This window comes from Coloeus monedula (assembly GCF_965178545.1).
Source record: "Coloeus monedula genome assembly, chromosome: 1".
In the NCBI taxonomy this organism is placed as follows: Eukaryota; Metazoa; Chordata; class Aves; order Passeriformes; family Corvidae; genus Coloeus; species Coloeus monedula.
In genome coordinates, this window is record NC_138781.1 from 125609890 (window position 1) to 125623995 (window position 14106).

Here is a 14106-nt window from a genome sequence, read left to right on the forward strand (position 1 = left end):
TTTTACTTTACCTGCTTCAGAGAAGTCCAGATGATCCAGTTTCCTTCCTGAATAAGTTTTATTTCAAAAATATGTTAACAGTTTCAGCTTTAAGAATCCATCCACATTAAAAACAGGTAACAAAATAACACACAACATTCTGTTAGTTATAAGTTATTCCTGGAGATGTGAGTAATGTATATTTTGGTTGTTGTTGTTTAAGGCACGCTGTGATTTTAGTTTTTTTAATTCCAAATTCATCAAATCCTTTCTTGCTTGAACTCCATGCACCGAGCTGCACAACCAGCAGTTCCCAGAAGTAACGCAGTGTTTCATGGAGCCATGCCTTGCTTTGCTGCTTTCTCTCCTCACTGCACAGCCGTCCCTGGGACAGCAAAGCACTACAGACCAGACATGCAGGGCTCACCAAGAGTGAACCACAGATCTCTAGCCAGGAGTTGTGTCTCCTTGTACAAGAGTCAGCATGAAAAAGAATTAAGCCTTCAAGGTAAACTCTGTCTTACATGAACTCTATGTTTGTTCGATGGCCTGTGAATAAGATTACCTTCATACCTAAACTCAGCCTCTAAATCTGTGCTTCTTGAACTCTTCTTTCTTTCACATAGTCCTTGGACTCTGATGCTCCTGCAGACATGAAGTTTCAGGTTATGTTTGTGGGGATCAGGAAAGGGAGTGAATCTAAGTGTTCAAAAAGCAGTTGTTGCAATGTCAGATACAGCCTTGAGAGAAATCTACCCTGAAAGCACAGTAGCAAGCACAGGATGTATTTCAAAGCAGGGTGCAGAGCAGGCTGAGCCAGCGAGTTTGGGAGGAGTTGAAGGACAAAGGCAAATTGAAGCAAAGTCCCACACAACCATGTCTTGTGTCTTTGTGCAGGGAATAATCCAGCACCAACAGTGTGCCCTTCATTCTTTGAAAGTTTCTCTCTTAATGCTTGGGTAGAGCAGAGAAGAGAATGGTGCAACAGTGTGGTCCATCCATTCACCCCACTTGTCCTTCCTCCTTACCTGAGAGCTTAAAGTACTCATTCAGGAAATGGAAGAGAGAGCATCTTGAATGTTGTCTACCTTCCTTCTAGGACAGTACTCGTTCATCTAAACTATCAGCTGAACAGTGCCCTATCTTCTAAACTAGGTGGCAGGCTTTTTTACAGGTCTCTTATAGGAGTGTGGAGGAAAGAAAGTATAAAGGACACTCATTATGTAGGCAAGAGGTAAAGGGAGCAGTGAGCTCTGATCCTTGCTTTCTTGGAAACATGCATGAAATATAAAACCAAACCCAGTTGAAAAGGCCAAAATCTGTCATATCTCTAAGTATGCAGCCTAAGCAGTGTGTTGCTGTCCCAATATGTTTTGCACTTCTTTCTGCACAGTACTTCTTGTCCCATAGCTGAAGCAGTTGAGTCCATGAGCAGTCCATGGCATGACTGTCAGGAAGCTTTTACAGGCAGTTGCAGGCTCAGGAACAAAACAAGTACCTAAATCTGACTTCATTGGCAAGTGCTCCTCACACCAGGGGAGGGCCAAGAGGATGACTTTCGTGGCTTTTTGTGATGTGCAGAGCAGTGGCAGATGTTCTATTCTGAAAGGTAGTACATAGTTCATTACTTTCTGAAGGGCCCCTGGAGCTGGACAGGAAGAACTTTAAAACTTGCATATCTTTGGGAGGTAGCAATGTTATGTGAAAAGTTTCATCTGGAATTTAAAATAAGGCAGCCAGTATTGCCCTCACATCCTTGGAAAGTGTGAGACACTTTCTGAGACACCCTAGACTGAAAGCACTGCAGAAGAGCAAAGATGTGTAGTGCTTCATTTCCAGAGCTAGACACAGAATCACAGAATGGCTTGGGTCAGAAGCAGCCTTAAAAATCATCTACTTCCAACCCCCACCATGGGCAGGGACGTGACTTAGAGCTGTTATCAACAGGTGAATCTTGTTATTCCTGAGGTAAATGCACACTAGCAGCTTTGCAAAAAAACCAAACAAACACACAAACATTTGAATCAGAGCATTGTTCTGAAGTTCAGCCATCTGTTGTTTTTGTGACAGTTGAGAGAAGATATTTTAGAGTGCAGGTCTGAGCACAGACCACCCCCACTCTCCCAACCAAAATCCCTTGAGATGCCTGCAGCTGTCTACATTGGAAGTCACACAAGCACAGTCAGTGAGGATCAGTGTAAAACAGTCAGGGCTGAGAAGCCAAGAGGTGCAACAGCCCTGTCCAAGGAAGATCTGCCCAGACTTGAGCCCGGAGCAGCCATGGGTGCCTGGTACGTGTGATGCTGTAACAAAACTTCTTCCTTTAGTTTCAGCAAAACCCAATCCTGTTTGCGTGCTCTAACATGATTTTTCAGTGAGAACTGATGTGCAGTAAACGGGGTACGAGCCAGAGAGTCATTTCAGAAAGGATGCGTGACACCCGAGGGGCCGCAGTCACAGCCGGACCCGCCCGGGGCTGCCTGGAGCCGCTCGGCAGCAGGGTCAGCGCAGAGCCTCTCCCGGAGCCGAGCCCCCGGGCTGCCAGCCGAGCGCTGCGTCCGGCCGGCCTTCAACCTGCAACAGCACCCACGCGGTGGTGTGCTACAAACCTAATGCCATCCACCTTCCCTGCCTTAACAGCTCTGGTCTTGGACACTGGCGACGTGCAGCGGGATCTGAGAGATGCTTTTTTGTCTGGTTACATGTATTGGAAATGAAAACACCTTAAGTCTTACTTTGAACTGGGAAAGAGGATGTGGACCCAATCAACATGATATGCTATTTTTTATTTCCAAGTATCAAGTATTCAAGAGTTTGTTTTGTAAACACATGTTTACAACAGATGCTGACAGTAGATGTCATTAAATCCTGGGTTATACAACTTTAAAATTATTCTAAGCTCTGCTGAGAAATAAATATCAATTTAAAAAAAACATACAGGAGCCTAAAGTATGCAAAAATACCCAGCATAAACCAATTATTCTCTTTTTACCACAGCACAGCAGCCACACATTCATACGGTCAGACATACTCTACAAATTTCCTTAATACTCTACACATTTGCTTAATAATGAGTTTTTTAAAAACTAAACAGTTACAGGCAGTGTGCCCACTCCATGCTCCTACTATACTACCCAGACTGTTGCTGTTCTGCACAAATCATTTGGTAGAGGTATGCACTGCAGCCAGGGGCCAAACTCCCATGTGCTCAGCTGGTGAAAAGAGCAGGAACCTTCCTTCAGGAAAGCCTCCACTCAACCATCGATCTCACTGATGCAAAATTTTCTTTTTTGCTCTGAAACTGAGCTTTGGATCATTTTGTACATATTTTTTTGTTTTGTTTTGAAATTTCCCTCCAAGTTTTCCAACATGGAGTTTGCTACAGAGGTAAAATTTCTGGCTTGTTAGTTGGAAGTGTGATTAGTGCTATTAGTGCTTTCAGTGCTACTGAGAATACAGACACCTGTCCTGCATGAGCAGCCCAGGTACAGTAACACAAAAAAATTATGATTCAGAATTCAAAATGGAAGGGAAAAAATTTTGTCTTCAAGATTGTAAAACCAAACCCCTCTGTTGTAAATCATAGCTCACTTCAAAGTCAACCAGGTTTGGCCTTTTTCCATTCCTAGAGATAGAATTTGCTCTTATTCTGCCCCTCTCTTTCCAATACTCCATGAACATTCACATTTCAGATCTCAATTCTCATTTTAATTCAAACCCTTGCTAACATTGCTTGGTTAAGTGGTTCCAGAATTTAGCCCAGTGTTTCTTATCATTAGTATAGAATTTATTTTTAGCCCCTGCTTAAGCAAAGCAACTAAATAAAGTAGCATGCTACAGCAGGCTGAATACATTGTACACAAGACTTCTCTGTGTAGCTTTTACTTTACCTGTTAGTGCTGGGCCAGATCCTACACAGACTCCTGAAAGTACTTTCCCACAGAAGAGCTAGGCAGGAATTGGCCCACCAGGAATTACAAACACTGTCTTTGTCGGAGCAGTCCAGACTTCAGGAACAGAAACACATGCACTTGCATCATTGACATGCCTTGAATATGTCATTTAACTCATAGTGGATACATCATAAAATACTTCAGTACCTATTAGCACCACAGTGTTGTTTAGTCATTTGTCCAGAGATTATGAAGCTGTCTCACCCTTCCTCAAGGTGAACAATGTTTTGGGTGTTTTTGTAGCCCTTCATTAATTCCACAGCTTTTCATCTATTCTATACAATGAACATAACATTGTTACAGAATAACATTGTGACAACTGCTTTGAGGTTGAAAAAATAAAAAAATACAATACACACAACGGATAATGCAATAATTAAAACAGTAGAATGGTACCTGGATAAATAAGCATCTGTTCTGTAACACTTGAAGTCAAGAAAACTTTGGAGCTACTTTGAAATTGCAGAGTTATGTCTGTGTTTAACAGGCTGTATTAATAAAAAAATACCTTAACTGAAGGACTGGAAGGGTGACTGCTAAAGTTACTAACTTTAGTTATTAACTGCAGTTTAATGTAATGGATATGGCCACAGGACATGGGTAGTGTTAACTTTCCTCCTTGATTTACACAATAAATTATGAGGAAGATACAGGAAAAATTTCCTTCCTGAGGATCAGGTAGGCTTTCAAACCTTTGGGCACACAGTAACATGTATTAGTGATACTCAGTGTAAAGAAGACAAATCATGTGAACCCTGGCCATACCCTGTCCTCACACTGAAGGTTCCACATCTCTACTCTGTGACAGTGTTTACATGCAATCTTTTTGAACTGTTATTTGTCAAACAAGATGTTAAAAGAAAAAAGAAGAAAGCCCTAATTCCCTGCCAAAGAATAAATCTACCACTGTGACGTTGACTGCTCACTTTCTAAGCACTCTAAAGAGATGAAAGTGTCCAAAAATCAAGTCCAGTATGTGAAATGTGTTGATTACAGGTTTAATATCCAAGTAGCAAAAACACTGTCCAAAGCAATGATTGTTACGGTCCAGGTAAATCTCTGCTACCAGGTGTTTTAAGCCCTGGAAAGCAACCACAGCTGGATAGCTTCAGCTGGCAGAAGCCAGATTCTGAAGCATGCAGCATGGCATCTCCTAAGCCAGTGGAGAAGACACATTATTGAGAAAACAGAAAAAGATAAACTTGTTCAGGAAGTTTTTTGTCTTTGATCTCTGAAAATAGTAGCAATAACCAGTGAATAGAGTATAAAAGCTAAACAAGCACTTGATGTTCCCTAGTTCACACACACTTGCTAAAGCACCAGCTTGTTAACTTCCAGCCCAAGGTATGGCCTAGTTCTTCAGCCTCAGCATTGACTGATGAGGCAAAGAATCTGGCTACAAAATAGCAGTAAGACACTTTGGACCTATTTATCATCAGTTTTGTATCAATATAACACCATGAAGTGGTATCACATGCACAGAAAAATGTAGTAAGGCAGCAATTATTCAGGCATTTTGGGGGAAAACCTGCAAGAACAGTGCAGAAGGTGCTGACCCCTGTCCCAGACATGCTCTCTGAAGCAGTGCTCTGCTCTGTGTGGAATACTGAGTTTGTCATCTGAACCTCTAGATCCAAATCCTGTGAAAGGGCACAACTTGAGTCTACAGCATTACTTGAGCAATTTCATTGGCTCTAAGGTCAGAAAGATGCCTTTATTTAAACTATCTCCCCATGTAACACACAGGTGTTCAGCCAGAAATTCATAAAATAAGTGAATTGCAGGAAGAGCTAGAATTAATCTTAGACAAATTCCCACAAAATATTTTGAATTTGAATTCTACTTGAAAATGACAGCCTTCCTCCATTGCTGGATATGTAAGCAGACACACCTGAATGCCACAGGAGAGTACTCAAGTGCTACTTTGTGCTATTCTGGTTACAATTACCACTGAACCATGCGAGGAAAAGCTCATCATAGAAATACTCTTTGGATAAAGGAATTCCTTTTTGAATGCAGACAGGATTCAGTCCCATACTTACATATGTGCATTATTTTTAAGTGCATGACTTAAGCATATAAATTTACCCACATATTTAAGTGTTCTGCTGGATCAGAGCCATAATGAATGCATAGCTAACAGTACAAATTAAGAAGCGATATTAAAAAAGAGAGGGAAGGTGGCAAAAATTACAGCCTAATAGAATTTTATGTTCTGTGGTGAGAGGATTTCACAGGAGGAAGACAGCATGGGCCCCTGCACTGGATGACAGGCAAAGTTCTCTTTAGTTCTTGTGAAGTCAGTTTAGCACCAAGTGTCGACTGTGACTACTGCCAGGGATGCACTCCATGTCTAGAGATTCTGTTTCCTCCAGCAGTGACAGCCTCAGAACACAGTGTTTGCTCAGCAGGTCACACCACCTGTGTGACAATGCTGGAACTGACATTTCTAGGAAGCTGATATGTTTCCCCTGCATACCTTTATTGGCTTCGTTTAGACTATTACAGCTTACTCACAAGAAACCCTCCTTCAGGAATCAATCAAAAACTGGCCAGAGTTTGGGTTTTCTTTCTTTCAGAGGACACTGACTTAATTGATTTTATAGAAATTTATTCGCATTGCCAAAATTATCTATATTCAAAAACAGGAACGAATTTGTTTGAAAAGTAAAGAATTACATTTTGTTTTGCCTATAATTCTCAAAGAAAAAATAAAATTAAAATTAAATTTTTAATTAAAAATATAAATTGAAATGATGTAAAGAAGGCTTTTTCAGATCTCTGAAGTTAGCCTCTTTCCTTCTACATTTCACTTTCTCAACCATTTAGAAAATACGAATGTTCTTAGAAGTTGAAGGGTCAGGATATCCTAAAAAATAGATGGTCTCCAGTGCAACAAGCTCTGAATTCCCTTGAAAGCTCAGAAGCAGCAGCAGCTGCAGAAGTGTCACTTTCATTGCTCTCATTCTTTAGTATCAGTGCCATTAGTTCCTGACAATTCTAATCTGCTCTCCCTTGGTTTTTGTATGGAACAGAAGCACACAAGGCATGAAATAGAAGAGATCAGGATAGATGATTAATCTTCAGTCTTTTACAATTCCCTATATGCTCTGTTTCTGAGGTATTTGAAAAGATTGTCAGTCTTCACTTCTCCCTGTGTTGATTAAAATGGGGAAGCGATAAAAATGGTTGAGAGCTGGGCTGCAATTACACCTTGTCCCACTACTTTGCCCATTTTTGCCATGGCAGAAAATTCTTGGTGCAACAAGTACTTGAGACTGAAACAAAAGGAAATATTTTTGTCATCTATTCTGATCTCCTACAGGAAATATATATATATATATATATATATATATATATATATATGCATATATATATATATATATATATATACACACACCAAACACCTTTGAGCCAAGGAAATTTATTTCTCGAGACAAGAAGTGTAGAAGTCAACATCTCAGAGAATGTGTGCTGACTGAGGACACGTTGTATCTGGTGGCTGCATAAAAGGAAAAAACATTCTCAGGCTTAACCCAAAAAAAGCTGTTAATACGGACAGAATAGTAGGAGGTGATCAAAAAATGTTTGGGGTAGAAAAATCTGAGTTTCCAGACAGAAAGAGTAAGAATTGTTACAAACTACATAAATGGACTGAGACATTCTGAAATAAGCAGCCCCATGGGTAGTCCCATGTGCTGGTCAAGAGAATCCAGGTCATGACAAAAGGCAGTTGGCAAAGGCAGAGAGGGAAATCTACTCTTCCCAGGACAACTCAGTGGATGCCAAGGATAGTACTGCCTTTATTTTCAAGGATGTGGTTCCATATAATGTTTGATCAATATACATATTCTAAATTGAAAAATTAAATCAGGAATAGCTCTGTTCAAAAATATGTAGAAGCTCTGCTCTTTCCTATTTATTTTCACACAAGTTCTTTACTCAGCAAAATCCAAACCAGACTATCACTGAGTCCTCTTAAAAGACTGCTTTTAATTTCCTACACTTCTAAGACTTCCCCTGCAGGGCACAACACAGCCTTGACTTCCTAGTGTCCAACTGAAATAATTTTCTGCCCTTTGAGACATCATTAGTACCTCATGAGCATGGCACCACAAAGCCTCCAGAGCAAGAAATGAAATGCCAAGCACGTTTGATTATTAAGTCTCAGCATCTCCCGGGGAGAGAACACACTACAGTAATTTGGAATAAGCAAAGGCCACATCACATCTGTGAGTCCACCCTTGCTGACAATTCCCATTAGCTCTTCACCTGGAAGGCCAAAGCAGAGACAAACTCACCCTTTGCCTTCACAGGAACTTTCAGAGAAGCTGAGAAAAGGAAAGGCTGCCATGTGTGGGACAAACCACACAACCAGGATCTCCAGGCCTGTCCGACCAGCCAGCCCAGCACCAAGCAGCCGGAGAGGCAGAAGTGTGGCAAAAAGAGAGGGTCTGAGCCAGCCCTCCCTTCCCAGCTGTCCTGGGTGCCAGGGTGCTCAGTGCCTCGGCGGTGCCAGGAGTGCAGGGAGAGCCTCCTAGCTGGCACCACGGTGGGCAGGCTGCTCGCAGCCCTCTGGAGGGGCTCCTCTGCTCTCTCCTGCAGCAGGTGGGAGCAGCACCCGCCTGAACTCTGCTGCTGCTGGCTGCGAGGGACCCACCAGGTCCCAGACACCAGACCAGGCCATTGGCTCTCCCTCGGGACTTTCCCACTGAAGCTGAACTAGACTGGCACAGAAGGACAGCCAAACTTCCTATCAAGCTATAACCAGCTGTTTTGTTCTTCAGGAAAGTATGGATTTGGTGCTAGTAACAGCCATCCAAATAACATCACAGAAATATGCACATATCTACTCTGGTATGTGTGTATGATTCCTACATCTTAATGTTACTATAAACCAATACTGAAGTTTTTTACTTCAAGCATTACAGTATCCTATATACTTTGTAAAGAATTACTACATCCCATCAAGTGAAAATTAATGCACATTTTGACAGGATAAAGATGTTACAACTCAACATTTGCAAACATTACCTGATGCATAACTCTTGTATGGCTTGACATGTTATTAACAGTACTTTAAACCCTATGTTATTTTTTAATTTAATGATTATGCCTGAAAATAGCCCCTTTCAAATTCAGTTGCAGTAATGTCTTTAAAAGCAAGCTTTAAACTTAATTTGCTGCACATACAATTATCCAAGTAAGTTGCATAGTTTAAATAAGTTCGGTTGTGCTTTGTAGCAGAACTCACAGTAATTACTCATCTCTTAGAAATACAATTTGAGGATATGAAGTTGACAATACATTTAAGCATTTTTCTGAGTCTAGACATCAACAATATGAGTTTTTGTCACTCTTCCACTGACTTCTGCTGTTCATAACACCTCAACTTTACAATGGTATTAGATCAGAGCATGGACATTTCATGGACACATCTGAAATAATTACAAACACAATTTTTAAAACTCCATTGTCAGGAGGGGAAAAATAAGAACTCGGGTTGGTTTGAGGTATCCAGCCCTCAGGAACATATTATGGTTGTTTGCATCAAGCTTTGTTGGTTTTATCACATGTTACATTTAGATTAAAAATAGAAGGCACAGGTGTTTTACAAGGCGCCGTAATTAAGTCAACCAACAAAACTAAGTATTACATTACCAAGCCAGGGGTCTATATCTCAACAGTGACTTCTTCCAATGCATTTTCATTTGAGGAATTTATTGCTTCTGAAAAAGGGCCGGGGTAGGTCTGTGCTATGCAGTTCATTCCTTGTGCTACACTGGTGTCTCCTCGGGAACTGAAGGTGGGGCAGGATCTAGTCCGTGCATAGTTTTGTTGGGGTCCAGCTTGTCCAACCATCTCACTCACAGTGTTCACCGGCGAAGCCCTCCAACTCTGTCTCTGCAGTTGTTCTTCTTTACACTTTATGGAATACCAGGCCAGGAAAATAAAAAAGAATCCCACAAACTTGAGAGCAGCTGCCAACCCAAAGTAGACAAAACGAAACGAGGTGACATCGTATTCCCAGCAAGATCCTTGTACTCCGCAATCCTGTTGCCAAAGCATGCACGTGGTGTCAATAACAGCCCCAAAATAAATTGGAGTGGGAATGTAAGCTGAAGCAAAAATAGCAAGAGAAATAATATGTGTTAGCATATTGTGGAAAACTTCTAAAGAAACTATATGCCTCAGCCAAAGAGTGTAGATTGAACATTTTCGAGATTTCTACACTGCTGTTCTCACATGAAATGTAAAACACGGAAAACCGGTCAGCCAGTCTTCCCACCAACACTATTTATCTCACACATGAAACCTACCACAAATGGAGAGAATTCAAACAAAGAAGCCCATGCAGCAGCACCTTCCAACAGGTACTTCAATCTGCTGTTTTTGAAGACAGATGTAAGTGGTAAGACCACTAGGATTATAAATTTCCTTTTAAATACATCTTCCTAAGAAACAGACTAACTTCTAAGGCAGCTAAAAATGCAGCCAGTCCACTGAATGCTCCCGCTTTCTCCAGAAATACGTCTTTAAGATGAGATTGAAACATCCTTCCTCAAACAAAACCTGAAGATACAGCTCTATGGGCTTCTCTTGTTATCTTACAATAGACCTTGCTTGCTCTAGTCATGTATTTCATAGTAGCTGAACACCTGGAGTGTTCTCTATAGGCAGTATTTTAGAAATTCAAGAGCTTGAAAGAGAATGCTTTGAAAAATAAGGACTTTTAACATTTATCCATTTTTGCTTTGAAACACTTGAAAGACATTATGTAATATTAGAAGAAAGACATTAAGATATTAAGTAACAAATGCTTATTTTAGAAATTAGAAAAACCTATTGTTATTGCTAAAAGCAACAAAAATCTGTTTCTGAAAGTTAAAAAATCCTTATAAAATAATATTTAGTAACTATTAAATTTTAAATACAATTTGGAGTTGTAAAAATGTATCTTTCTGGGACAACAGTGTTGTTCTAGAAAGTCAGTAACCAAAAAAAGTAAATTAACCACATTTTCAGATGCAATGTTTCCAGAAGCTATTAATTTTAGGTTCCTAATACAGTCAGTCAAGCAATTAGTTGCAGATTTATGGAATTTTAATACTTTTATGGTGCATTTAAGCTGAACATGGCCTTTATGGAAATGCTGAGCTACTGTAAGACTTACCAAGAGTTCTTAATAAAACAAACTGCATTCCTAGTGCAAAGGGCCGCTCCCCATCTTCCACAGACCTAGCAGGTGAACAGAAAACAGCAGTAAAGAAACAGTCATAACCAGTAATCATCCTGCTATGTTCTGGCTCTACCTCATGGCTTTTTTCTGAGCTATAGATAATCTTTGTCTAAATTTCTTCTCTTTAGCTTCTACTCCTATTGCTAGGAAAAAATACAGCCAGCCCCTCCTGAATCTGTTTAATCAAAATGTAAGTCATGGCCTTTTGATTTTTCTTTACCTGTGTAAGGCCTGAAGAATTTGATCCAAAACCATTCAGGAAATTTAGAGAATCTACACAAAATGTTTATGGCTTCTCATGATAGCCTTCTATTATTTCATATGTCTTAATTCATTTTTCTTAGTATTTTTGAGGTAAATTAAAATTCATGGATAACTAAATTGCTGAAAGCTGGACTCAGTTTCTGAATTTAACAGATCTTTTTTGTACCATAAGCATTTTGGAATTGCTTTAGGAAAAATATCAGTACAAACATCCAAACCATCTCTTAAATATCTTTTCAATTCAAATAATACAAGACTCCTTCCACTGGTTTCAAAAGAAAAATGTCAAGCTTAAAAAGACTAGATACAAAGTAACAAGATTCCACACTGCAACTACAATTTTAGTAAACCACAAATTACCTACTGCTTTTAAAATATTTTTAATTCTAAATCTAAAGGTCTTAAGATAGACAGCTTCTAATGACACTGAAATACACTATAAAAACACACAAAAAGTCTGCAGTCAAAGGGATGCAGCTGTAAAATCAAGTTTTGAAGTCAAGAAATTGAGAAATTGGAGAACCAACTTGGGCCACAGACCTTGGACTGATGCACAAAGCACTATACGTGGTTTGGGACAGCAGGTGTCACTGTCCATGTGTGTGAGCCACCAATTTTGGTACTGAACATTACAAAACCCTCTTGGAGATGTCCCTTACGTGACTTACGTCCCTCACTATTGTGAGGTTCACTGCTATATTTATCTTCATTTGCCTTTGCATAATTGCAATGCAAGGGCAACGTTTTTTAATTAGTATTGTTTTACATGTGGGAAATCCAGAGACAGAAGGAATAAAGTCAGAAGTCTCTGTATTATAATGATGCTGTGCACGCAAGAGTTGAGGTAAGGCTGAGCAGCTGGAATTCTGATGTGCCAGCCCCAAGCGCCTGACTTCAGTGTCCTAACAGTGATCTTTACACCCCTTCTGTGCATTTTTTGAAAAGCAAACTGGAAGACAAAATTCCACAATGTGACACAGCACAGTCCTCCATGTGTCAGCAGCAGGCTCCTGCATAAACCTCAGCCACCTGAGCTGAGAAAATGTCAGGAAGAGAGTGCTCGTCCTTGGAGGGGGTGAGACAAAGATTCCTGCCAGAGTGTTTCTCAGCTGTGCTCATGACTGAGCCTAAGGATACCAAAGCTGAGTCCTGACCTGCCTCATGTTTTCCAAGGTTCTGTGGCCTATTACAAAGATTTGCCATATTTATTATTTTTATAGGGGGCTAAATTTCTCCCAGAATATCAGAGTGAAGATCTAAAGACAACACTACCAGAAGGAAATCCCACTTGGTCGGGAGGACCATTCTCACAGAAATAAAAGGCCCAAGACTGGTTTTAAAAAAACCTCAATTTGAAGACAGATTTTACACAAAACCAGGACAAAAGATGTCTCTATGTTAGCAGTTAATGCAGCTAAACAGCTAGTGCTGAGACAGGGGACAGGTACACCACAAGTATTTCAAGCATTTGTAGGATTTACTTCAGATCAGCTCTAACCTGGTCTCATGGACAGGATGCCCATTTCCATCTGGATCATTCTGGGTGTGCTTCTGAAGAGTACCTCAAACACTGGAAGAGGCTTCCTAGAGAGGAAGCCGGCTCCATGCCTGTCAGTGCTTGGACAATGCCCTCACTAACAGGTTTTCATTTGTGCTCAGTCCTGCAGTGGTCAGGCAGCTGGACTGGATGATTAGAGTATTTACCAGAGCATGTAGGGACAGGACAAGGGGCAATGGCTTCAAACTGAAAGAGAGTAGGTTTAGATTAGATATTAGAAGAAAATTCTTCACTGTGAGGGGAATGAGGCACTGGAACAGACTGCCCAGAGAAAGTGGTGGATGCCCCATCCCTGGAAGTGTTCAAGGTCAGGCTGGATAGAGCTCTGAGCAACCTGGTCTAAGAAAGGTGTCCCTGTCCACAACAGCAAGTTGGAACTAGGTAATTTTTAATGTCCCTTCAAGTCCCTTCAGCTTCTACAAGTCTGTGCTCACTGTAGGTCCAACTGAACTATTTTATTCTATTTTTTCTATCTTCCATCTCGTCTTCATTTGAAAAGAACTTACTTCTTGAACTCTGAGCTCTTCATCTTCAGATCCCAAACCAAATAGATATCTTTAAACCATTCTTTGTCCTCCTGTTACCAGCAGAACCAATGCTTATGCGTACGCTTTGTAGATTCTAGCAAATAATTATATAATTTTCCTCTAATTTCTCCTTCTCTTTAAACAGCAGCAACATAGATTATACAAATACAGATTTTAGCAGTTTATATTATATTTATATAATATAACCATATTATATTTTTTCAGCTCACTTTTCTTTAAAAATCAGCAGAACTTCACTTACAGGAGCTGTATTTCAAATGGACAAAGATGTTACAGGGAATGATTATGTTTATCAACTTAGATGGCAGAGATGGGAAAAGCAAATCCAAAAATGAATGCTTTTTTTCAAATTGACAAATAAATGCCACTGCCTTTTTCCTACAAAGGCAGTGTGTTCTCTATCCTTAGAGTAGTGGCAATAACACCACTACTACAGTACAAGTTCAAAATTCTTGTGAAGATAAAAAAGGAAGACTCAAAACCAGGCATGTGGCAGGAATCAGCATTGTAAGAATGAGAAAAGGATAATTTTAAGTGCTAACTTTTTTCATTTGCATTTGAAAA

The 14106-nt window shown here is 40.2% G+C and overlaps 1 protein-coding gene across 1 annotated transcript in view; it reads right to left on the reverse strand.

Moving 5' to 3' along the window:
- Window positions 1-2744: 2744 nt before the first annotated feature.
- Window positions 2745-14106, reverse strand: part of SLCO5A1 (solute carrier organic anion transporter family member 5A1) — a 78018-nt gene continuing 66656 nt past the window's right edge. Inside the window, exons 8-9 of the mRNA XM_082287936.1 lie at window positions 11107-11171; window positions 2745-10051 (exon numbers count right to left, since the gene is read on the reverse strand). Coding sequence (XP_082144062.1) covers window positions 9606-10051; window positions 11107-11171 — 511 coding nt within the window. The 3' untranslated portion in view covers window positions 2745-9605. The remainder of the gene's footprint in view (window positions 10052-11106; window positions 11172-14106) is intronic.